Source organism: Talpa europaea (genome assembly GCF_964194135.1).
Source record: "Talpa europaea genome assembly, chromosome: 11".
NCBI lineage: Eukaryota > Metazoa > Chordata > Mammalia > Eulipotyphla > Talpidae > Talpa > Talpa europaea.
The window spans coordinates 90,179,058-90,206,661 of record NC_140078.1 but is presented as its reverse complement, the minus strand read 5'-3'; the positions used below and the strand labels follow the sequence as shown (position 1 = coordinate 90,206,661).

Genomic DNA, 27,604 nt, shown 5'->3' with positions numbered 1-27,604 from the left:
ATGGCTAATCGAGGAGCAACAAGACCCAACGGGCCAAATACTGGAAATAAAATATGCCAGTTCAAACTAGTACTTCTGGGAGAGTCTGCTGTTGGCAAATCAAGCCTAGTGCTTCGTTTTGTGAAAGGCCAATTTCATGAATTTCAAGAAAGTACCATCGGGGGTGAGAAATTCTTTTTTTCCTAGTTCTTTTAATTGAATCATACTCTGGCAAAAAATATTTTGCAGTTCCAGTCATGTGATGATAAATACCTAAGTAGGTCACACAGTGGAGAAAAGAGCTGTTCAGCAAACCTCACGCTTTAAAATTACCTTGATTTTGGTTACAATAATGTCTTTTCACATTTTGATATCCTAAATATCCTTAAGGTAGTTGTATAAAAGCTAAATTATAGCTGCAAACAAGACCAGAATCAGTGTCCCAAGTAATAAGCAAATAATAAGATTTGATCTGTTATCTTTCATGATAATGCTTATAAATTTCTTTAAATTAGAATAGTTAAAATATTGAAAGTGACTAGTAAAAGGTAACTTAAAATTATAATTCTAAATAGCTGGACTATTGTAATTACACTGACCTGTAAAATTAAATTTGAACACTACTAGGATATAAATTTAAGAGTCCTTTCAGGGTGAGGGAGGGAGAAAAATGAGGGTTTAATGAAGAGGGATATGAAAATTAAATGGACCTTGGAGGAGGTTGGAGGAAAAGGAGGAGCATGAGCACTATGTACCATGGTCGTGACAGGACCAGGATGAGGGGGAAGTGAATGTCCCCAAGAAGAGAGATCTAGCAGTGTTGGGAATGTAGAAATCACAGCAGTGTAGCATTGGAGCACGCATTTAGCCTTCCTAGGGGCTTCAATTTCATCTGTCACTGAATTAGGTAGTGTCAGAGGAACCATTCATCTTTCACATTCACAGTATTTTGCAAGGGGTATGTAATTAAGTCATACTTTTTCAGGTATATAACATTATATTTTAATCTCATTTAAAAAGTCAAATATTTGAAATGCATGAGAGATGCCCTTTGGCATGTAGCAACTTAAAATTCCTTTTTCAGAAGCAAAACTAGGTGCTGTGTATTTAGTTTCTGTTTGTAAGAAAATACTGTTGATAATTGTGTTCTTGATCTCAGACACTTCAATAAGAAAAATTAGGGCGCTCCTTTGTGATTTTCCCCTATTACATACAGGAAATAAACGTGGTATTTTCACTTAGGTAGACTTAGTAGTATAAAAGTAATTTTCACCCTTTTAAATTTGTATGTCGTGTTGGCATTGTATCATGTAGTATTTTATGTTTTTTATAATATCAAAACTGGAGTTTATATGGAGCGTTTATTTTGAGTCAGGAATCTTGACATTTTAATAAGCAATATAATATGTATTCTTTGTAGTTCCTTTGTTAATGCATTTGTTCTTACATAGATGTGAGTTAGTAATACTTCTTCCCAAAGTTTAGCCTTCAGAAAACAGATTCATCCTAGCTAACTGACCTGCATGGTAGGATGATTTTAAAGACTACAGGCAATATCCTCTCACCTTAAACTGGTGCAGAAGTTACTCTGTTTCCACGTAAGTAGTTGTCAATGGTAGCATTTCTGAAAATACATACGCGTTCTAGCTAAATACCTGAGCTAAATAGTTATGGGCAGTGTTATATACTGCCCTTTCTCCCTCCACAGTACATACTAAAAAACTGAAGTACTTATGGTAAAGAACTTAATTCCAGGGAAATTTTGCCGGAAGATCAAGACTAGAATTTTTGTTTGTTGTTATTTTGGATACTACAATCATCTTCTAAATGAAATTTTTCTAATGATATTTCAAAGTGTTTAAAAAAATTAATCCCGTATCTGTACATGTATAATCTTATGTACATGCATATCTGTGATTTCCATTTAATGCCAGATTGTCTACATTTTACAAATGAATTTTGAAAAGATTTTTGTTCCTATGTGTAAGGCTTGCTTAGTACTTTCTATCTGTAAAACTGACTTCAAAAGGAATTTCTTTGTTAATGGTTGGTGGTGGATACCTTTCACTGTTGAACATATTTCCAGGAGGTCTAACCGTCATGATGGCACCTATGAGCAGTTTTGTTTTTGAGATATAATTGACATAAAACATTGTGTAAGTTTAAGGTGAAAATATTGATAAGCTACTATAATGTAGTAAGCCCTGTGCTTTTATGCTCTTGCAACAGCTCTTCACCATTAGGCGCTGATACTAGAATCTAAGCGTTAGTCTAGGTTTTTGAGCTGACACCAAAGGCGCCTAACTGTTAAGTTACATGTATTTTTGTTTTGGCTGATGTGTGATGTTATTTTACAGATGAACCTGGTCAACTACTTTGCATTGTTTTCCCTTTTTTACTTGATGATTTTAATTTAGTCATGTGAATTATGGTAAAGAGCTCACTTAAATTTCCACTGACATAACTGTGTTTTAAAGTGGAAATCCAACTGTTTTTTTAGTTTGTATTTTTCCTAAACATAATAGCTAAATTTAAGAATCCAGGTTAGGGGTTGCGATTGTATGGGGAATATAAAAAATAAAATTTAAATAAAATGTGAAAAAAAAAAAAGAATTCAGGTTATCTCCATACCCCTTGCCTCTTGCATTCCTAATGATACTAGGTGACTATCAATAGGTGGTATGGGATTAGCACTTTGAGGAGTTCTAGATTATTTATAGGGGTTTAATGCCTGGGTTATATTTGTGCTGCTGCTCTTTTGCTTAAACTAGCCAAGAAGGCTAGCAAGAAACATTGGGCATAGGGTTGTTCTCTTTGTTTACTTCTGGTGTTTCATAACTCTTCAGTAGGTACTTTTTTTGATCAGAGGACTGGCCATCTTAAACTTAAGTACCTATAATCCTTGTTTAATTTTGAAAGAAAAATGCATGATACTAGTTTAATTTTGCATATGTAATCACCAAAGAAATGCCTTAATGGTTAAAGTTTAAGTGACAGAACTGTAGGTGAGAATATTAACATTACTCTTGCTGTTAGAATAATTTTTAAACTGTAGTCTGATTTTTGTAAGATTTTTAAAAACATTGACCCAACTACTCCAGGTTGAGAACAAGATTTAGGAAACCCCTTCCTATGAATCTGTCAGCCACTAGGTCTCTTTAGGAGATCATGGCCCTTTTTATATACCATCAAGGATACTCTGCCTTATATCTAATAAGGGAGTTTGAGTAGCCATTGTTTTTCAGTGCTACTTCTCTGTATTGCCACAAGTATTACATATTTTTTTAAAGATTTATTTATTTATGCATACAAGAGCTTGGGGTGCAGGCTAGAGGTGCAGGGGTGAGAGGATTCACCAGAGACCCGAGTGGGGAGCAGAATAGGCAGACTGACTGAAACACATTGCTGAGGTGAGACAGGAGAGGTCTGCTGTGCCATGTGGGTCACCTTCCTGGCCAGGGATCGAACTAGTGCTACAGTGGCTGCCGACAGCTTCTTAGTACTGCAGCTTAACCCCTTGTGCCCCAGGGAGACCCATCAAATATTATATTACTTAAAGAAATGAAGGTCTTTTAAAAACTGTTTTCATTATGCTTCTACATTTACTATCCATCCAGTTCTCTCTAAGAAGTAAAAGATTTTGTTTTTGTACTCAAGAATAACATCTAATTGGGGGTAAATTTAAGAAGAGAAAGACTGGTTTCACAATTATTATTAATACTATTAATACAGTATTTTACCTATCAATTGATGACAGGTCTTTCTCAAGAATAAAGCATTGCTAAGAAAGTGGGCTCTATCTACACTGTTTGATTTTCAGTTCTGCCTCCAGCACACAACAGCTACATGTCTTTGGGAAAGTCAGACTCAATTTTATTTTCCTCTTCCTCCTTTTATTTTCCTCTTAAATGAAAGTAGTAGCAGTCAACTTAAAAGGTTTTCTTGTTACTACTAAATGAAAGGACATAAATTTCTTTGTACGGTGCCTAACACACAGTATAGTGCTTATCGTTAGCCATTACCATTGTTATCTCTACCATTACTCTTTTGCTGAGTGATTTTTTTTTTAAAGATTTATTTATTTATTTATTTATTTATTTATTTATTTATTTATTTATTTATTTGTACAAGCACTGGGTACAGTCAGAAGCGCGGGAGGGCGAGAGAATTCACCAGAGCCAGAGCGGGGAGCAGAGCAGGCAGAAGGACCGAAGTACACTGCTGAGGGGAGCAGCAGGTGGCAGGAGAGGTCTGCGCGCCATGCGGGACCCTCCTCCAGTGGCCGGGGAGCAGCCGGGGATCGAACCGGCACTGCAGAGGCTGTGGGCAGCTTTGCAACCCAGCGCTCAACTGCTGCGTCACCAGGGAGGCCCGCTGAGTGATTTCTTTAATCACCTTGATATTTTTGTTACCATGACATGGATTCGTGTCATGATTTGGACTCATAACTGTTCCGCTAGTACATAGCATTTGATTTGGAAATTTTGAGGACCTGTAAATGTTAAGGAACTTTAGGGTCCTATTTTCTTCTCTTCAAGGTATTTCTCATTAAAAATTAAGGAACAGGTAAGATAGAAATACAAATGCTTACTAAATTTGAGCCTTCCTGGGCCTCCCTGGTGGCACAAGGGGTTAAGTCGCAGCACTATGAAGCTATCCACAGCCACTGCAGCCAGCCCAAGTTCCATCCCTGCAGGCCAGGGAGCAGAAGCAGCAGACCTCTCCTGTCTCTCCCACTGCACCCTGCAGCGGTGTGTTTCAATCCACCTGTTCTGTTTCCCCACTCTGTCTCTGGTGAATCCTCACCTCCCTCCACCCCCTGCACCTCTGGCCTGTACCCCAGTTCTTGCATGCGCAAATAAATCTTTAAAAAAATTAAATTTGAGCTTTCCTAAAAGCAAAGTTTTGCACATTCATTCAAGTAAATAGCATGGGCATTTGCAATTAAATTTCTTAAAACTGTGTCAGGTAAATTTTTACTAATCCATCTATTGGTTTTCACAAATGTGAGGGTGGTCATGCATATTATATTACCTGCATGTCCCCCAGATCAGCTGAGTTATTTTTTAAAGTTTTCTCAGAGAGAAATTACAGTTAAATAGAATACAACTTGTATGCAGATATTAAAGTTGCTTCCTAAACTGAAGGGAGAAAAACAACAAGAAAATGTAAATCTTTGCAGCTCATGTTTTTCCCTGTAGTGGTAAGCTTTCTACTCTTGACCTTCATTTGCTAGCCTCCAGAAAGATGTTTGTATAATTGTAATCTGTGCATTTATTTGCCTTTTTTTTTTTTTTTAAGATTTATTTGTGCATATAAGAGCTAGGGTGCAAGCCAACTTGGAGGGGGGGCAGTGAGAGGGGAGATTGGAAGATTCACCAGAGACAGAGTGGGGAGCAGAACAGGCAGATCTACTAAAGTACACAGCTGAGGGGAGCAAGGGGTGATACTGGAGAGGTGTACTGAGCCCTGTGGGTCACCTCCATCGACTGGGATCGAACTCACTTGTGCTGCAGAGGCTGCGGATTGCTTCATAGTGCAGTGCTTAGCCCCTTGAGCCTCCAGGGAGACCCATGAATGTGATTTTTTTTTTAACTGCCTTAATTCATTGATGCACTGAAATTTTCAAAGCTGTTTGCTAGAATGATTTTGCTGATTAGCTCTAACCTACTGTGAACTGCCTCTGATTTACTAATTTGTTGCTTTTATTCTTTTGTATACTAGGAAATAAATTATTAATTTTATCTGAAGTTCATTTATTCAGTAGGTTTATAAAACTCTTTAACAGTGTATTAAGCACTAGAAATCAAAAAAGACCCTGTGGTTTAGTGTGGGAAACAGTAAACATAATCTGGGACTGTACATATTATATTAAGCCTGAATTGCCAACTGATTTTATTTTATATATATCGCCATATAGAATATGCATAAAAAGTTAATGTACTCTTAGTTTTATAAGCTTTTATACAGGGACTTTGTGATAAATTTTTTGCTGTATGTAGTCCATTTTTGCTACCTTACTGTTCTTATTTATGGGTTTTGGATATTTGATGTTTTCATCGACAAAGTAAGAGGTACAAAATACATTTGGTTTTGAATAATAGCTGGGAGGTATGGTAGGATGGGAAGCTTTTTTTTAAAAAAAAGTCCTCCTAATGGTAAAATTGTGACTTGATAAAAATACATGAAACCAGGAAACTTTTTTTGGAAAGTGTTTCTTTTCCTCATTTGGGTTTACACCATATGATGTTACTTTTATGCAATTTTGCATATAATGCATGTTGAATTATTTATCATAGGTTAACATCATTTGAAGTCATCATTGAGCCTTTTCTCAACCTGTCTCTTGTTGGAACAGAATAGAGACATTTAAGAATGAGAAAAGCAACATGGGATAATTTGAGGTTATTGGCTATCTTGATCTAAACATCAACTCTGGACCCAAAAAAATTTAATAAGTTCCTTTAGATGAGAATGAGTTCTTGAAGTTGTGTCTTGAATTTTGAAAATAATTCTTAGTGCTTTATAAGGATATTCGAAATAAATGTTGATAAACAGCATTCATCCTCTCTTCAAGGCAGTAGGTGGGGAAGGGAGAAGCAAAGTGAGGAACCAGCCATTCATGGTTTTTCTGCCTTTTTCCACAATTGATACAGCAGATACTGTTTGGTCTCAAAAAGGGTAGCCTGATGTGGGACTCTTGCACTGTGTAATTATCAGACACCTTCAGCATTTCTCCACCAAAATATAATTTTCTTTGCATAAAACTCAAGCCAAAATGTGTTCCACTCAGTTGATACCAACTCTTTTTGAAGTGTAACTCAATATTTCTTGGACCTAAGTTACTTTAGTATTAGAGAGCTTAAATTTAGAGAACACTACCTTTCATTGACTGCATTCGTTAGTAGTTATAAACTTTAGAGAAATGAGACTTCTGTGAAATAAAGGATAATTGCAAGATCGGTGATAAGATAATTTTTAAATAGTTACATGTTATATGGTGCAGTCACAGAACTTTACAGCATTTTGACACATCTCATTTGGACCTTACCATGGTATAATCAGTAAATACAGGTTTTATGGATTAGGAAATGGAAGCAAGAACAGGGATGTACTTGAGGTTTTGCAACTAAATGGCAATTTAGATTAAAGATGGTGTTTTTTCAATGGTATTTTTTCAACGCCATTTGTGTTTCTGGAATCATGTATGTATGTGTGTGATTTTTTTTTCTTCTGTTTTCCTAAATTGTCTGCTTAAGGAACTATCAGACTGGAAAATCTGGTTCAGAGTTAGGAAATGTTTGTGGGACATAACATTGTCATTAAATATGTGGTATTTGGCAGATATGGACCCTTGTATCATTTTACAAGGGGAAGAATGTGAAAATATTTTGAAATAAATTTAAACCACTCAGGGCCTCCCCGGTGGCGCAGTGGTTGAGCGCTAGGTTGCAAAGCTGCCAGCAGCCTTACAGCGCTGGTTCGATCCCCGGCTGCTCCCGGCCACCGGGCGTGGCACGCAGACCTCTCCTGCCGCCTGCTGCTCCCCTCAGCAGTATACTTCGTCAGTCTGCCTATTGTGCTCTCCACTCTGGCTCTGGTGAATTCTCTCACCCTCCCACACCTCTGACTGTACCCAGTGCTTGTATAAATAAATTTTAAAAATTTAAACCACTCATGTTCCAAAATTACCTTGCTCATTTTTATACCATCCATGTGTTTCACTGATAGTATTTTCTTACTTCATTAATTTGTTCATTAGTCAAAATTTACACTGAGAGAATTACATTGAAAGTCTCCTTTCCATCTTATATTCCACTCACTTCTTTTCCCTAGAGAAAATCTTACTTTGCTGTATATTCTTGCAAAGTTTACAATGAAATCTGTGTATTCTTCTTCCCCTTTTTACACAATTTAAAGCATCAGACCAACGATAATATAACTTAAATTTTTCACCTTCATATTGTTCCAATTATTTATCAAAAGATAAAAAGACCCCTCAGAACTTACTGATTTAAAAATCATTTTGTTTCTCCTGGTTCTGGTAGTTGAGTGGGTTAGTAGGCAGTTCTTTTTCTCTCTCATGGGTTGTAGTCAGTGCAGGCGCTAGAATCATCTCCCAGGTATCTTGCTGCTGCTGCTGCTGCTGCTGGTTGAGACTTGACTGTCAGTCAGAATACCCAAATGTGTGGTTTCCTAACAGCGTGATCTAGGTTCAAGAGTGAGTGTCCAAAAGTACCAGGTGTAATGCCCTTTTATTATCTATTAGGAGTAGACAATTAGATAGCATCAGTTTTGTTCTGATAAAACACTCACAGCTTTGTTCTGATAAAACACTCACAGATTCAAGGTAGAAGCTTCAAAAGAGTGTATTAAGAAGAATATAGGGTGGGAAATCTTGCTGCAACCATCTTGGAAAAATACAGTTTGCCAAAGAGCTATCTTTATCCTTTTATGAAGTGTGTTCTCATTTTTCTTGGCTATAGGAATATTACATTGTGTGGCTCATACTAGTATTGAATCACTTTTTTAGCTTTTGATTTGGACATACTTTTATGTTTTTGATTGTTAACAGTGCTGTAGTAGATAATTTAGTGCATAGACACTTCTCACACATCCCGGTATTTCTGTAGTATAAATTCATATAAGTCAATTGCTGTGTCAACAGCTACATGCATTTGTAATTTTGATTTTTTCCACATTGCCCTCTAATAAGCAGTACACAGAATATATATTATTCTACCTTATTAACTCCCAGTATTATACTTTTAGATAATTGTCATTTTTTATGCACTGATCTCTGCATTTTTTAAAAAGGATTTATTTATGCATACAAGAGCTGGGGTACAGCAGGCCAGAGATGCGGGGGTGGGGGGGAGGCCATGAGAGGATTCACCAGAGACCGAGTGGGGAACAGAACAGGCAGATTGACCGAAATACACTGCTGAAGGGAGCAGCGGGTGAGCCAGGAGAGGTCTGCTGCACCATGTGGGCTGCTCCCTGGCTGGCTGGGGATCAAACTTGTGCTGCAGAGGCTGCGGATTGCTTCATAGTGCAGGGCTTAACCCCTTGGCGCCATCAGGGAGGCCCCAAGATCTCTGCATTTTTTTATGTACATTTTTCCCATATTATATTTTTAGAGCCCAGTCTTTCCTTTCTCTGGGAACTCTTTATAACTTGATATTTTTATACAGATTCCAGTATAATAGTCATTATATGCAATACTATTGTATTCCATTTCACTTACTTTAGTAGTTGGTAATCTTACGTAATTATTTTTTAAGCATACATTTACAGGTGGACCTTTAATGTTTGCATTTTTTTAAAGATTTGTTTTTATTTATTTATGCATACAAGAACCAGGGTGAAGGCCAGTGGTGCAGGGGGTGAGAGGATTCACCAGAGACACAGTGGGGAGCAGAACAGGCAGACTGACTGAAATACACTGCTGCGGGGAGCAGCGGGTGAGACAGGAGAGGTCTGGTGAGACAGGGGAGGTCTGCTGCGCCAGGTGGGTTACCTCCCTGGCCAGGATCAAACTCATGCCCTAGTGGCTGGCAGTGGCTGGACATAGCTTGATAGCACTGGGACTAACCCCTGCGACACCAAGGAGGCCCCTGTTGTCATTTTTTTGGTAGCTGTTTTAGGTAATCAAATAATAGTGAATATTTTCTTGGATTTCGCCCTACAAGCCCCTGGGCTTATTTTTGTAATACCAATTTCTAGTTGTGAATATTGAACCAGAAGAATTTTTAATGTAGTGTTTTATAAAAATAAAGAATTTTTAATGTAGTGTTTTCATCACTTTTTTTTCTTCCTTGCAGATATTTTCTAATTACTTTAGGCATTGCTTGTCATAGATAATTATGTACTTGGATTGCAGGTTTCCTGTAACTTCTTATTCTGAAGGTTAGAGTCCTATATGTCAGCTCTTCTGTAACTTTCCCTTTTCTGTTCTTCTGTTGTAAAATCCTCAGATATTAGAACTCTTATGCACTGATCTCTGCTCACTTAAGCTCACTTAGTGGGTAGGCTTATTGCCAGGTACTAAAGAATCCCTTTCAAGGCAAGCAGTGTTTATCTGGGAGATTTCCTTTGAGGGAAACAGTCAGTGCAAGGTTCTTGAACTGAAAGTGGAAGGAGTATCACCTAAGGAGAAGGGGAAAGGAAGTTCCTTTTGCAAAATAGGCTGTGCATTTATCCTTGCACGTTATCTTTTATTTTCTGAAGTTTGAAAATGATGTGCTTATGTGTAGGTTTTCAGTATTTATCCTTCTTGATGTTTTTCTGATGCTTCCTGGGTCTGTAGTTTTGTGTCTGACATGAACTTGGGGACATTTTCAGTTAACTGTTTCACATATTTCTTTCTACTGGCATTATCATTTATTAATGTTATACATTTTGTTTCTAAAAGGGCAGGCCTTGTTAAAAACAGAGTGCTCTAACTTACTTCAAATTGATTTGTTTCTCCTCCTTTCACCCTACCAGAAGCACCAGATTTTTATCTGAAACTGATAATATGGTCAAGCTCCTGAAGACAAAATTCACAAAAACTTAGTGAACTCCTTGTGACTAGCTTCCTGTGGAGTTTGTAACTCAAACTTGTTTAAACCTAACTTGGAAATTTGTCATAGTTCACCAGTTTTCCTACCCCAGGATTGGTTTTTCTTTAGTGGTTTCTTCTCTGGGATATTATTAATTTTTTGTATATGCCTGTCTGTTTCTCCAGTTTTCAGCATAGCATTTTGTTTTGTGACCTTTTCTTACAGATTTTAGAAGAGTTGTTTTTTTTTCCCAGTTTATTTAGCTTTTTACTTGTCAGAATGGAGTGGCAACTGAGAAAAGCTCCTGACATACAGAACGAGAATCCAGAAGTTGTTGTTTTTTTTTTCTATGCACTGTTATAGGAACTTGTGCAAATCAAGATAATGGCTGCCATTGACTCTGCCAGGACAGCCTTCTTATGTGTCTCTCATCCATGTGTCTCTTTCAAGTCTCTCTCTCTCTCTCTACACCTTCGAAATCCCTTGGGGCAAGTCAACTGTAGAAACAGGGACTCCCTGGTGGCACAAGGGGTTAAGCACAGCAATGTGAAGCTATCTGCAGCCTCTGAAGGAGTTCAGTCCCCAACCCCTAGCTGGCCAGGGAGCTACCCACATGACAGCAGACTGCTCCTGTCTTACCCTGTTCTGCTCTCCATTCCATCTGTCTGTTCTGCTCTCCACTCTGTCTCTGGTGAATCCTCTTAACTCCCTCACCTCTTTCCTATACCCCAGTCTTGTATGCATAAATAAATAAATCTTTAAAAAAAAAAAAAAAGCAACTGTAGAAACAAGAAGCCCCAGGGGCCTCCCTGGTGGCGCAAGGGGTTAAGCACAGCACTGTGAGGCAGCCACTGCAACACAAGTTAGCTCCCTGGCCAGGGAAGTGACCCACATGGCGCCGCAGGCCTCTCCTGTCTCCCCGCTGCTCCCCTCAGCAGTGTATTTCAGTCATTCTGCCTGTTCTGCTCCCCACTCTGTCTCTGGTGGGTCCTCTCACCCCCCACACCTCTGGCCTGTGCCCCAGCTCTTGTATACATAATTAAATCCTTTTTTTTTTAAATTTTTTTAAATTTTATTTTATTTTTTAATTTTTTTTAAGATTTATTTATTTATACAAGCACTGGGGTACAGGCCAGAGGTGGGAGGGTGAGAGAATCCACCAGAGACAACAGGGAGCAGAATAGGCAGAAGGCCCAAAATACACTGCTGAGGGGAGCAGTGGGGGAGTCAGGAGAAGTCTGTGGCACCATGTGCGACTCTCCTCTGCCATGCAGGCATCAAATCAGTGCCACAGGGGCTGCAGACAGAGATTCACAGCGCTGCACTCAACCCACTGCGCCACCGGGGAGGCCCAATAAATAAATCTTTAAAAAAAAAAACACAAGAAGAAGCCCCAGAGCCCGCTTGCCTTCTGTGTTATAGAGCTTCACCTGGCTACTTAGTTCTGCCTCTTAATTCCCAGTGGCTCCCCCTGCTTAGGAAATTTGGTTCATGGCATACTGGGACCTGCAGTCTACGGTGGCTGCAGGTAAGTGGGGGCAGGGAAAAGGGCACCTCTTCTCCAAAGAGGTGTGTCCGTAACAAGTGTCCTCTAAGATGTAACTATCAAGATGTAAAATTTTTTTAAAAAGAAGGCATTGGGGTCTCCCGGGTGGCGCAGCGGTTGAGCGCTGGGCTGCGAAGCTGCCCGCAGCCTCTGCAGCGCCGGTTCGATCCCTGACCGCCAGCGAGGGTCCCACATTGTGCGCAGACCTCTCCTGCCGCCCGCTGCTCCCCTCAGCAGTGTACTTCGGTCCTTCTGCCTGTTCTGCTCCCCGCTCTGGCTCTGGTGAATCCTCTCACCCTCCCGTGCTTCTGACTGTACCCAGTGCTTGCATAAATAAATAAATTTAAAAAAAAAAAGAAGGCATTAACTACCCTTATCTTTGGATTATTTCAGGAAAAAATTACATGAATCCTTTAAAAGTAATGTTTTTCCCTCTGGGTAGTGTTGGAGAAATACTCATTGTTTTTGCCCATAGTCAAAACTTTATTTAAAAGCTTCAGGCGAGTATTGTTATAAGCCTTACAAAATTAAACTTACATTGTCTTAGTATATTAACTAGAATTACTGAGGTGATAAGGTATTCTGGTTAAGAGGAGATTGTGTAATTAGCGATGCTTTCTTCAAAATGAATAGCCCTCTTGTTAGGGGGGAAAAAGGATGTCCCAAAGCAAATTCCATATAGGCTTTGTGGACTCCACCCCCACCCCAGGTCAAAGCCAAAGACACTGGGAACTCCAAATCCCATCACCACCAAAGGGAAGGTGGCTGGGACCTGAGGGTGGGGTTAAGCAGCCAGGTGGATACAAAAGGCAGACACGTGGGCTTTGGGGGGCTCCATTTTTGGGCTCTCGGCCAGCTCCGAGCGTCCGGCCAGCTCTGAGAGTGACTTTGGGTTTCCAGGTCGTGGGATCGGGTAGGACGCATTAAAGACTTTATTTCCCTATTTTCTCCCTGAGTTGTACATTTTCCTTATTTCTTTTTCTCTTGTAAATAAACCTTTTATTAACCCTTTTGTGTGTGTCTGTAGTAGAGTATTCATAAGTCCCTTTAAAGCGCGCGGGTGAGGACCCACAGCCAGGAACCCGTTTAATATCGGGGTTGCTCTATAACACTCTGAGTTTGTCCTTTCCTCCTGTGAACTGGCACAAAATCTTGAATAACCTACACAGAGAACCACCATCTGAGCATGGCTAAAAACCTGGGTAATTTAATTGCAGCCTCGCCATCCATAAAATAAGAATTTAGACTTTAAGCTAGCTGTTTCTTTTTTTTTTTTCCTTCTAAGGAAATGTGGCAAATCTATAGCCACGGCATATAGACCCTTTCCTTCCAGCACAAAGCATGAACTCCTGATTCTTAGTTATTTATTTACCTCATTTTGCTTGACTTCTTGCAGACTTTTCTCTATGTAGGATGAGTAGTCCATATTGTAGTTCATCTGGCAAGAATTATCTTTCAATGTTGCCAGATAATTTTAAAGTAATAAGCTATCCATAATAAACAATTTCAGGGGTCTTCCCTGGTGGTGCAGGGGTTAAGGTCTCAGGATTCTCAAGCTATGCCAGCCTCTGCAGCAGAGTTCCATCCCCAGCCCAGGGAGATGGCCCACATGGCAGGGCAGACCTCTCCTGTCTTGCCCTCAGCTGCTGTGCTCTCCTCAGCAGTGTGTTTCAGTAGATCCGCCTGTTCTGCTCTCCACTCTGTCTCTTGTGAATCCTCTCACCCCGTTCTCCCCACCCCACACCTCTGGCCTGTACCCCAGTTCTTGTATGTATAAGTAAATCTTTTTTTTTTTTTTAAATAAATGAATAAATAATTTCAGACCTCCCTGGTGGCACAAAGGGTTAAGTCTCAGCACTGTCAAACTCTCAGCAGCCACTGCAGCAGGAGTTCAATCCCTGGCCAAGGAGCTGACCCACATGGCACAGCAGACCTCTCCTGTCTCAGCCTCTGCTCCCCTCAGCAATTTATTTCAGTCAGTCTGCTTGTTCTGCTCCCCACTCTGTGTCTGGTGAATCCTCTCATCTCCTGCACCTCTGGCCTACACCCTAGTTCTTGTATGTATAAATAAATAAAATAAATCTTAAAAAAAAAAGTTCCCATTTTAACCATTCGTAAGTATACCGTTCTATGGCATTAAGTGCATTCACCTTGTGTGATCAGCAACACCCTCAATCTTCAGAATGTTTTCTACTTTGCCAGCTGAAACTCCCCATTAAACAATCCCTTTTTCCCCTCACCTCCAGCCTTTACAAATACCATTCTACTTTCTATCTCTCTGAATTTGACTATTCTAGAAGCCACATAAGAGGAATTATAAAAATATTAGCCCTTTTGTGACTGATTTTCTTAGCATATAATGTGCTTTAGGTTCATCTGCATTGTAACATTCCAAATTATTTTCAATGCAGAAGAATATTCCTTTGTATGTATATGCTCCTTGCCACATTTTGTTTATCCATTCATCCATCATCCTGCTCTTGGGTTTCTTCCACATTCTGGCTATTGTAAATAATGCTGCTGCTGTGAACTTATTTTTTTTGTTTGTTTGTTTGTATAGAATACCTGAGGTTTAGACCAGAGGTGCAGGGCATGAGAGGATTCACCAGAGACAGAGTGGGGAGCAGAGTATGAGGTTGACTGAAACACACTGCTAAGGGAAGCAGCAGGCGAGACATGAGAGGTCCACTGCACCATATGTGGATTAGCTCCCTGGACTGAGAACGAACTCAGGCCATAGCAGTGATAATGCCCTTAGGCCACCAGGGAGGCCTGCTGTGAACTTTGATGTACAAATAATCTGAGTCCACGCTTTATCTTCTTTGGGGTGTAAGCCCAGAATTGTAATAGTTAGATGATACGGTAATTATATCTTTAATTTTTGAAGATTCTCCACACCATTTTTCATAGTAGCTGTACCATTTTACATACCCACCAGCAATTTATAAGGGTTATACAGTATTCCCACATCTTTGCCAACTCTTGTTTTCTGGTTTTTTATAATGGATTTGAAGTGATGGTATTAATTTGCATTTTCCTAGCACCTGGTGATGTTGACCTTATTTTCACAACCTTCTTGACCTTTTTTTAATCTTTGAAGAAATGACTTAAAATCCTTTGTCCACTTTTTAATTGGAATGCTTGGACTTTTTCTTAATTGCTGATTTGTAGAAGTTCTATATATTCTAGATATCAGCCCCTTATTAGATGTTTGTTGAGTTTTGAGAATGAATCCTATATGATCAGTACTTATAGATCATTTTACAGGGTGGATTTATTTTGCTGTGTTTTTGTATATTACCTATGTAGTCATTTTTAGCCTGGTAGACTTTTACAGTATTTTCTGTTTGGTTTAGACAGTATGTATGATTTCCTCTCTGCCCTACTGATAAGCACCAGTCTCTTCCTTCTTGCATTAATTGAAATATATCTCTTCCCTGAATATGTGGCTGCCTACCATAATCCACTAGGTATTTACCGCTGTAGACAGATAACAATTTTAATAATAAAAATGCCCTGTTTTTATTATGTCTGTGAATAGTTCTAAACCATCCATATATTTTTTTATAATTTTAGGATGTAAAGTTGGTGCTCATTTTTCTTGAAAAATTTTTCTCTTAGATTAAATGGTATTGATGGTCATTTTCTAAGCAAACTGATAAATGCTACTTGTTCAAGTCCTACCACCCTTCAAATGAGAACCTTGACTTGGGGACACTACAATAGACTAATATTATTTTAGTTTTTTCTCTGCTTTTCTATTCACATTTTAAAATAGATGTATCCTGTTCCTACAGAAATTTTTACATAAATTTTACTTTATGGCAGTTAAATAGATCATTTGTAATCATTTTTAATTTAATTGCTACTTAATGTTTACCAAACCACCAGAACTTTTCTTTTACACATTTAGATTATTTCTAATTAATTCTAATTAATTTCTAATTATTTCTAATTCTTTGAGCATAAACTTTTCATCTCCCTGTTTTTCTGGCCCCTCACACCATCTTTTGGAGATTCCATGATGTATGTTAATAAATATCAGCATTTTCATGACTTTGCCACATGGTAACAAAATTATTTCCCAAAGAGTTATACAATATCACCAGTATAGCTTGAGTTTTTGCTACTCCCTCTTTTTTATTTTCACTTTTTCATTCTGCTATTATATGATAAAACAAGTATATTTACTGTGTATATGATTTTGCTGGCTTTTAGTAATGTTGACTCTTTTTCCTCTATATTCTTTTTGTGAAGGAATTTTCTTTTCACATTTACCCTTGGCACTTAATAGATTTTTTCTTGAATTTTATATGAACTTTCTATGTGTTAAAAATATTGATTCCTTAATTACTGTAGAAATTTTCCAAAATCTTTCATCCCTGTATTTTGGTTTTATGTTTGCAAATTTAAACTCTCAGATTTTTATGTAAAAGTCTCAGATCTTTATGTAACCAGACTTGATAGTCTTACACAGAATTTTTGCTCAATTCTAATAAATTTTTTTCTGTCAACATTTGAGAATAAGTTTATGGCTTGGGTGATTTTTTTTTTTTCACTTTTTTGCCCAAATATTTCATTAATGTAGAATCATTTTAGCTTAAGGGATTTTAAATCTTTCTTTAATGAGTTGCGAGTGTTCACTTAATGTTACTGATTTTGATAGTCTTTCCCTTGCCCAGTGTATTGCAGTATCTCTTCAATTATTAAGATCTTAGACATTTTAGGCCTTCATTATTTGTAGATTAACCTTTATATGGTTTCAGCTATTCTCAGCTGGCCCCGAGGACTATGATTCAGTATTTGTAGTTTTGCTGAGACTGAAATGTTAACTTGCTGCCAGGCTTACAAATAGGAACTGGTCTTAACAAGAGCTCAAAGGAGGAGCCTATTAGACAGGCCAGCACCCGCATCTCAACGCAGCTTTGTTTTTCTCTACTTGTCGTCGCGTACACAGTAACTCTCGAAGTGATAAAAGCTGTTTCTTTGTGAAATATGGGCCCGAAAAAGAAAACCAACTGCTAGTACTGGTGATGGAAGTGAAGAGAAAATGAAGAGGTCTAAGAAAGTGATGGTTCTTAGCCAGAAAATAGACGTTTTGGATAAATTAAAGTGGTTTTGAAGATTCAGGTAAGTTTGTGGTTGGTTAATGTTGTTGCTATTGATGTAGTTTCTATTTTGAGTGCCAGAATTTATTTTTATGACTTTATATATGTGACTAGTAATGTATTTTAGAAGCACTAAGGATTTGAAGATGTGGCTATACTTAACTGAATTTTTATGGGAGAAGTTAAATGCTTTAGGGGCATTTGAAAGCTTGAGCACTTTGGGTAATCATGACCATCTTGTAATGTATATCAAGAATTTATTATGGTGGTGGGTTTTCCTATTCCCGTAAAGTTTGTCTTTGTGACATTACAACACACTAATTTTCATATGTTTTTCATACACTTAAAAGTTTATTCCTCTGACCTAATGTTAGTCTTTTATTTCTCTTCTAAAATTAAGTTCTGCTTATACTATATACACAACCACAACAGTAACACAGTGTTGTCAAGTTTAAAAGGTCTTGGTGATATTTTGTTTGAGATTGTATTGGTTACATAAAAACTTTTTGTAATGCCTATTTTTTTCCACATGGGAACTGTATTCAGATGTTACAAAACAGTCCAAAAATGGTTGCACATACCCTTTTTTTTTTAAATGAACTTTGTTTTTGAGCAAGCATTTTAAATGTCTATAGAGCTATGGTTTGTTTATATTATTTAGTATATAAAAAATAATAGCTAACAATTTTTCCTCCAACTCCTAGTCTAGGAGAAGAAATAGATGATACAAACTAGAGGTTATAAAAGGTGTAAAATATGTTACTGCAGAGGTAGGAGTCGCTAAAATAGGGTGGGATGAAGGAGGGTTTGTAAGAGTTGAGTAAATTGATCTTTGTAGGTATTATTGGCATCCATTCTCCTCCCAGCAAATACTGGAAAAATCCTGGTCAGTGTCAGTATGTTGTAAGGGTTACTGAATTTGATGTGTAACAGCCAATTAAAGAACTACCCATCTTTATTTTAGCTGATTTTCATGTCCAACTTGCCTCTTTCAAACAATCTCTAGTAAGCTATTACTTTTATAATTATAATATCTGAAATGATAATAGTGCCAGCAGTAAATATTCTTGTTTTGTTTCTAGATTTACACAGAACTGCCTATGAATGAAATGTTGATTTTTTTTTTTTTTAAACTTAGGGAGTAGACAGCTAGATTTGAAGGAAGACTATTAAATACATGATAATGGTTGTTGACTCAGATTTCCTTTTGTTATTTAAATAATGTGATTTTTTTTTTCTTTTTTAGCCTACTGTTGTGTAACAGCTTTGTATTTCTGAAAGAAATCTCAACCTAGTTGTAGACTATTCTTTTAATATGTTGGTTGCATTTTCTTTTCCTGTGTCTTATTAGGAATTTTGTAAATGTGTTTATATAAAAAGATTGGTGACCTTTGTGATAGCTTAAACTGGTTTGAGAATCAGATTATATATTCCCTTGCTTGAAGTTGATTTAAGGAAGTGTAAATGTTTTTCTTACCAGTGTATTCTGTGGTCATACTATGTCTTAGAGAAAACAAAGCCTGAATGTAAATTTTAATCCACTTTTTCACATTGATTCAAGCTATTCTTGAGATAAGGGTTATTTTCTGATTCCTGTCCTATTTTTTCTTTTTATTGAAAAAGAAGTGAAGACTTAATTTTAAGTGCTTAATTTTTTGGTTTTTTTGGTTCTACAGGAGAACCATTCATGACAGAAAAAGTAACAGCACTTTCTCAGTATTTACCATAAATACAGGATTTCAGAAATAGAGATTTTCACTAATTTTGTATGGTGAGGCAGGTTTGAATTAGAACATATTTTAAATATAGAACTGTTTATTAGACTCTTGCTTAAAATAGACATTTCCAATTTTGATGTTTGAGAAATCAAGATTACAATTGCAGGTACCAGCAGTTGCTGATAATTGCAGCAGCAGCCACTTGAACTACTAATAAAAACATGAAAAATGAATTATGTCTAATATAAAAGAGATAATCTGATTAGACTTGACTACTTTGGCACATTTGATTAGTAAATTTCTTTTGAAAAATTGCTATCCCTAAGATACTGCTACTATGCAGAGAAATTAATTGTAATTCTTTTGCATAACGTGACAGTTTTAGAAAACTTTATAACTATAAATCCATGCCAATTTAGGGAAAAAGTTGAATATCATATCTTTGAGCCAAAAGTAAAAGGGATGGAAGGAGTATATCAGCTTATGATTAATGACTACAGCATCAGGGGTCCAGCTGCCAAAGGTGATGAGGGAAACAGATGCTCTGAGGTGTGGTTGTGGTCATACCCGCATGCTGCTAAAAATAAATGGCTGTGTGAACATGCTGTACACAAGTATCTTTAGTAAAACTAGCCACCTTTAGAAACTTACTCTAATAGTTTAAAGCTTAGTTGATATGATTGATTAAAAATCCATATTTTATAAGTCAGCTTCTTAGTTTTCATAACTGTCTGTTGTGGTATAAGAATGTTATTCCTAGAGCCAAGAGATTTATATTTATAGTAGACATGAAGCAAATTCAGAAAATAAGTGATGCAGTAATTCTTTGTGAGAGCTGACAGTAATTTTAATTTTAAAAGCAAAAGTATTATAAAGTGATCATTAAAATCTAAAAAAAGAACAGATGGAAAGGAACAATCCAAAAAAATTCTTCCTGGAAAGAGTGAAAGATCTAGGAGTAAGCAAGTTAAGTCTTGACCGAAGTAATAACAATGATAGTATCATAATGTTTTGAAGGAATAATAATTAACAAAAATATTTAATGGTAGTGGACTGGGACTAAATCCCTAAGGTATAGCAGTAAATATCAGAGAATGGAGCAGAGGGTATGGTGTTGGCAATGTAGATGGTAGTTACAAACAGCTTTTCTCCAAGTTTCAAATATGTCAGTACTTTAGTTTCTCCTTATCTTCAGGGGATACATTATCAGGCCACCAGTAGATGTTTGAAATCAAATAGTTCCAAGCCCTGTACCCATAGTTTTTTTCCTGTACATACACACCTAAATTATAAATTAGACACAGTAAGAGATGAACAGCAACTAATAATGAACAATTATAACAATATACTTTAATAGAAGTTATGTGAATGTGATCTTCCTCTCTTAAAATACCTTATTTTGAGACAGCATTTGACCCTACTAGGTAACTGAAATCTCAGACAGTAAAAAGGGAACTTCCTGTGTTGTGTGTGTGTGTGTGTTTACAGTTTGTAAGATCATTTTACAATAATTTGTAGAACAGTGTCAAAATTACTTAAATATTATAACAGGCTTTTTAATAATGCAGGAAAACGATCTGTGCTTTTACTGTGAACGTCTTATGTGAAACTTTGAAGTCACAAATATTTAAAGGCACTCTTAACTGTGGTTCTGCGACATACCAGGTTTTCATGCTTCTTTATCCTATATTGTGAAAATGCTTGGGGGGGAATGATAAACTTACTGCAGAATTTTCTTCTTTCAGCTGCTTTTCTTACCCAAACCGTGTGTCTTGATGACACAACAGTAAAGTTTGAAATATGGGATACAGCTGGTCAAGAACGATATCATAGCCTAGCACCAATGTACTACAGAGGAGCACAAGCAGCCATAGTTGTATATGATATCACAAATGAGGTAAGTAGAAATGCAGTAATGCTAATTTTAATGTTCATTTTTGTAATCACAATTTCAATTTTGAAAAGCTCTTTGAGTTTGAAGAGCTAATTTTTTTAAAAATAACAAAGTCCTATGAATTTCTGAGAGTCATACTAGATAATCTATAAAGTCTTGCTTTACAAAAATATCACTAACCATTTTTGAGCCTATGCCAAATGGGTATGTCTTTGTTTCCTAGGAGTCCTTTGCCAGAGCCAAAAACTGGGTTAAAGAACTTCAGAGGCAAGCAAGTCCTAACATTGTAATAGCTTTATCAGGAAACAAGGCTGACCTTGCAAATAAAAGAGCTGTTGATTTCCAGGTATGTTGGATTTAACTTTAACTTGAAGGCACATATATTTTTGCAAATGTTTCTTATATATGTATACTTGAATTATAACTTTAAAACCATGCAAATAATACAGATTACAAAAACAAATATATACTATAATAAAGTATCTTTAGATAGCTTTACATAATTGTGAGGTATGCATTGTGATTCAGAGACCTAAACAATTACAAAATAAGTAATTGTTGATGTGCGGAAATACATAAAGTAAAAGGTAGTTGGTTGCCTTCTATCCTAGTACCTCTACCCCTACACATACACATAACCACAGCTACACATCCTGTGGTTTATCTACTAATTAATCGTTAATTAAAAATGTTTCCTGTGCAAAAGAGAGAAAGTATCATCATTTAAAACTAAGCAAATACCTCTACTTAAGCATTTTAAAAGTCCCCCTGTTTCTCTTCACCTTCTCTCCCAAAAAAGTTTGGTTGGGGTCATTATATAATACTAACGATGGGATAAATTTCTATTTTAAATGTAACTAGATGGGAGTGAAAGGAACTACTGTTTTTTCATCATTAGGTTCTAAGTGTATGGTACATTTGGTTTCACTTCATTCTTGTGACAACTATGTGAGGTACATATATTATTGCTATAATATACCTCCCCACTGTAGAGTGCTAGATAGAGCACTTCAATTACAGTCAAATATGACCCAACCATATAACATTTCAATATAGCATATGCAAAGGATATATTTTTTTTTTCCTACAACAGGAAGCACAGTCCTATGCAGATGACAACAGTTTATTATTCATGGAGACATCAGCTAAAACATCAATGAATGTAAATGAAATATTCATGGCAATAGGTAAGATTTGCTTATTCTAATGAATAATGTGGGCAAAACAGTTTATACTAGAACATACGCAGTTTGACAGTCTTTCAAAATTGTTGTATTTTCTTTTTTTAAATGATTGTACCGCCTTTCTCAATCTGTGCTACCAAGCATTATTTTGTTGGTGTTACTGCTAAATGCGAAAAATTACTACTTATTATATCCCTTTAGTTCAGGTAAGGGTCTTTCAGGGAAGTTGAAAGCCTAGACTTTGAGCTGGTAGTCTAAGCAGACGAACTTCTAAGAAGTTTGGTTGTAGTCATTATATAATACCCATGATGGGATAATTTTCTATTATTCATGGAGACATTTTGCTATATGGAGAAATTTTGATGTATTTTTTTCATTAGATTATACTTTTTTATGGAAAGGAAGATAGTTTTCAGTGTGACATTTAGGTATAATGAGATTTTTTCCTCACTGATCAATAACTTTTTTCATCTCTTAGATGTTCAGGGCCTCCCGGGTGGCACAAGTGGTTGGGATGCAACCTATGAAGCTATATACAGCCACTGCAGCATGAGTTTGATCCCCAGCCAGGGAGCTCCTCACATGGCGCAGCAGACCTCTCCTGATTCACCCGCTGCTCCCTGCAGCAGTATATTTCAGTCAATCTGCCTGTTCTGTTCCACACTCTCTCTGGTGAATCCTCTCACCCCCACACCTCTGGCCTGTACCCCAGTTCTTGTATGCATAAATAAATAAATTAAAAAAAAACAGATGTTCAAAAAACAAAAATAGAGCACTGTTTTTGTTTTTCAAGTTTTTTGAATCATTGATTACTTGGCAAAATTAACAGAGACCTCAAATTTAACAGAAATGCATGATACAAATCGACACATTTAATATAAACATCGTAAAGAAAGTTTCAGAATTGGGGTGTAGAGAGAGGGAAGGCAAAACCACATCTAAACTCCCTATTACCTCAGTGGTTATCTGAACAGAGTGCTCTTGCCTTTCCTTTAAGGAACCTTTGACTTTTAACTATCCCTTTGAAGTACTTTTAAGTTTGTTTGGTTTTTAGAGATTTATTTATGCATACAAGAACTGGGGTACAGGCCATAGGTGTGGGGAGTGAGAGGATTCACCAGAGACAGAGTGGGGAACAGAACAAGCAGATTGACTGCAATACATTGCTGAGGGGGGAGCAGCTGGTGAGACAGGAGAGGTCTGCTGCGCCATGTGGGTAGTTCCTTGGCCGGGAATCAAACTCATGCTGTAGTGGCTGCAGATATCTTCATATGTTGCATCTTAACCCCTTGTGCCGCCAGGGAGGCCCCATTTTAAGTTTTTTTTTTTTTTTCAAAGATTTATTTATGCATAGAAGAACTGGGGTACAGGCCAGAGGGGTGAGAGGATTCTCCAGAGACAGCAGGGAGCAGAACAGGCAGATTGACTGAAATGCACTGGGGAGCAGCACGGCGAGTCAACCCACTGCCGCGCCATGTGGGTTGCTCCCTGGCCAGCTAGGGATCAAACTTGTGCTGCAGTGGCTGCGGACAGCTTCATATGTTGTGGGTTTTTTGTTTTTGTGTTTTTTTTAAAGATTTATTTATTTTTATACAAGAGCTAGGTTATAGGCCAGAGGTGCAGGAGGGTGAGAGGTTTCACCAGAGACAGAGCAGGGAGCAGAACAGGAAGATTAACTGAAATACACTGCTGAGGGGAGCAGCACGGTGAATCAGGAGAGGTCTGCCGCGCCATGTGGGTTGCTCCCTGGCCGGCTGGGGATTGAACTTGTGCTGCAGAGGCTACAAATAGCTTCATAGATTGCATCTTATCCTCTTGCACCACCAGGGAGGCCTCCAACCCCCTTTTAAGTTTTAACTGTCCCACAGTTGCTGGTTGTAATAAAATTGGAGGAGTAATTAGGAAACGTCCTTTTTTTTCCTATAACAAAAAAGAGTGAAAGTATTCCTGTTGGCTTTATCTCCTAGTAATTTTAAGGTGGGGATTTTATGAAGGATCTACTTTGGCAGCTCTCCTCTTTACTTGCCTCCACAGTATTCATGTGTCCAGCACTCTTTGTTCCATAATATCTTTTACTATGCAGTAGTATTAACTGGAGTGCCCACAGTCCTATTCCCAAATAAGAAATAGTCTTTTATATGGCAATTTAATGAATTGACAGCTTGTTCAGAGGCTAAAGAATACTCACTGAAAGTGGCAAGAACTCTCAGAATTATCTTTCTCAACGTGAGAGTGTTTAATGGTGACTTAATCAGGAAAAATCTGCCTGTTTGTATTTTCCTTAGAAAATCAGGTTTTGGCCTCCCTGGTGGCATGGGTTAGTCTCAGCACTATCAAGCTATCACCTGCCACTGTGGCCTGAGTTCAATCCCCAGCCAGGGAGCTAACCCACATGGCACAGCAGACCTCCCCTGTCTTGCCTACTGCTTCCCCTTGGCAGTGTATTTCAGTAGATCCACCTGTTCTGCTCCCCACTCTGTCTCTGGTAAATCCTCTCACCTGCCCTGCACCTGTGGCCTAGACCCCAATTCTTATATGCTTTAGTAAAATAAATCTTTGGAAAAAGAAATTTAAAAAAGGGTTTATGATTTCTTGGAGAAGTAATAGCATAGCTGTAAAAAGGATTGTGCAGCAATCAGTTAAAAAACCGATACATGCAGAACCACATTAAAAAGTTAACAGGAAACAAGAAGATAATAGGTTCCTCAAATCAGACTTAACTTTTTTTTTTTTAAAGATTTGTTTGTTTATGCATACAAGATATGGGGTACAGGCTAGAGATGCAGGTGGGTGATAGGATTCACCAGAGACAGAGTGGGGAACAGAACAGGCAGACTGACCAAAACACACTGCTGAGAGAGGAGCAGCGGGCGAGATAGGAGAGGTCCGCTTCACCATGTGGGCTGCTCCCTGGCCATCTGAGGATTGAACTCGTGCTGCAGAGGCTGCGTATTGCTTCATAGTGTGGTGCTTAACCCCTTGCTCCACCAGGGAGGCCCGAATCAGACTTAACTTTAAACCTTTATTAAGACTCCATCAGATGGACTTCATTTGTACTTTTGATTCAAATGTGCTATAAAAACGGTTTTGCTGCCCCTTTTTTTGAAATCAGAACATAGTCTGCGTATTAGTACTTTCAATTATTTTTCTAAAATTAGAATGTTTTTGGGTGGCGCAGCGGTTGAGCGCTGGGTTGCAAAGCTGGCCACAGCCTCTACAGCACCGGTTCGATCCCCAGCTGCCGGGCGAGGGTCCCACATGGCACGCAGACCTCTCCTGCCGCCCACTGCTCCCCTCAGCAGTGTACTTCGTCACTCTGCCTGCTCTGCTCTCCCCTCTGGCTCTGGTGAATTCTCTCACCCTCTGCACTTCTGACTGTACCCAGTGCTTGTATAAACAAATAAATAAATAAATAAATCTTTAAATAAAATAAAATTAGAATATTTTTCCCTTGAAATAAATCCCAGGTGTAAACTGAACTATGGCCTATCCTTTCTTTTACCAGATTGATAACTTAATAAACCACACAACATACTCATGTTTTTACTTTTGATGACTTCCTAAAAGTATTGCACTTAGTGAGAGAGCATCTACAATAAAGTTACTTACTTTCAATTTGTTAAGTCTGCATGTCTTTAACTGTTTATAATCTTCATTAATTTAAATGTAGTTTTTTTAGCTCCTCACAAACCTAATCAAAGACAAATTGGTAAGCTGCATTTATACATACCCAAAAGAGCACCAAGTTCACTTTGGCTTACTCGATAAGAGACACAATACAACTTCTCACAATCCTAAGATGTGTTTAGTTTATCCTTATACCATAAAAATTAGCCAGTAGAAGTTGAGCACTCATTCCAGTGTATTGTCTTCAGCTTCCTAATTTCACTCAGATCTGAAATATTGAGTCTTTGAAGTATGCCAAAGATCAGGGCAAACCAATAATAATATCAGTTATAATAAAGTTTATAATGCTAGCACATTCTTTGTCCCTATAGGCTTTTTTAAGTTTTTTTAACTGGGAATTTTCCATTATTACCAGTTAGGTACCCTCCCTCCAATGAGTTATTCCTAGAGAAGGGGCCCAGGGTATGAAACCTTTTCTTCCTAAATCTTAGTGCTCCTTATTCTCCAATCCATTGTCCAGCCCATCATCTAGGATTTGCTGATATAGAATATTTAAACTAAAGAGGATAAAAGATTTTACTAGACAATCAGATTTCAAGGTTGAGCATTTTCAACTTTTCTGTAACCTAAGCCAAAGCTAAATTAAAGCTAGAGTCATGCATAGTAGCCTGTATCCAAAATTAATAAAAGGTCATTTCCAGCTTCCCTTAAACTTCGTACTCTTAGAGAAACCACTCTCCCCACCATAAATCCTGTATATCAAGAATCTTAGGGTTTAAATCATATTACATCTACTACATCGTTTTTATTCTCAATCAGTGAGAAAAACTCCAGAGAATATCCATTAGCTTTAACAGAGCAAATCTCATAATCTATTGGTTGAGAAGCTTTTGTCTAAGTGTATGGCAAGCCATGTTTACCTGACTTAAAATTGGGAAAGTTTTTTATATAAAGATTTATTTACTTATGCATACAAGAGCTGGTATACAGGCCAGAGATGTGAGGGGTGAGAGGATTCACCAGAGACAGAGTGGGGAACAGAACAGGCAGACTGACTGAAATACACTGCTGAGGGGAGCAGCGGGTGAGGCAGGAGAGGTCTGCTGCCCCATGTGAGCTATTCCCTGGCTGGCTGGGGATCGAAGTCGAGCTGCAGAGACTGCGAACTGCTTCGTAGTGCGGTGCCTAACCCCTTGCGCCACCAGGGAGGACCCAAAATTGGGAGAGTTTTTGATCCTCAGAATCAAGTCCACTTATTTTAGTCAGAACTGTGAATCAGATTAGGGTTTTAATCAGCCACAAGAAAGGAAAATGGCAGAGGTTTGAAATGTGGAGTCTGTGGAAGCCAGGAAGAAAATGGGACATGTAATCTGCTGTAATTCTGGGTGATAAGTAGATTGCATGGTAGAGGACAAGTTCTGCTGCAGTGGTGGTGATTATCCTGATTTGTTCTAAAAGTCTTTGTGACAGCCCAAAGAATATTGATAAGAGCTGAGCTGCTGTTTTATAAACATTTTAGCTGTCCATCTTTACTATATTTTCTTTAAATAATACAAGTATGAATGATTATGAAATAAAGTACAACTTTTCTGTTATTGTTAGTGAGTCTGTATGAAGAATTAACTACATTTTTCATCAAGTTAAGTTTTAATTGTGAGTCTGTGTCTGGTCCTCATGTTACCCTTCCTTCAGTACACTAAACTTCCTGAGGGTGCTGACCCAGTGGTTTGGTATTTAATAAATACTCAGTAAAAAGTGATTAAAAATAATGAACATAATGGTTATATGATATTTTGAGATAACAAAAAGAAAGCTTATCAGTAAGCTGAGAAAGTAATTCTAATGTGAATATTCTAATTGTGTTTATTTTGATAAATTTTTTTCTCAGCTAAAAAATTGCCAAAGAATGAACCACAGAATCCAGGAGCAAATTCTGCCAGAGGAAGAGGAGTAGACCTTACTGAGCCCACGCAGCCAACCAGGAGTCAGTGTTGTAGTAACTAA

The 27,604-nt window shown here is 37.7% G+C and overlaps 1 protein-coding gene across 2 annotated transcripts; it reads left to right on the top strand.

Moving 5' to 3' along the window:
• Positions 1-27,604, top strand: RAB5A (RAB5A, member RAS oncogene family; the record flags this gene model as incomplete). 2 transcript variants are annotated; one of them, XM_084248421.1, is made up of 5 exons in its annotated part: positions 1-163; positions 20,683-20,792; positions 21,013-21,135; positions 21,883-21,976; positions 27,489-27,604. In XM_084248421.1, 5 exons carry the CDS (start codon positions 1-3, stop codon positions 27,602-27,604), a joined length of 606 nt encoding a protein of 201 aa, XP_084104547.1. The 2 variants fall into 2 exon arrangements, with proteins under 2 accessions (XP_084104547.1, XP_084104546.1); XM_084248420.1 differs by having other exon boundaries at positions 20,641-20,792.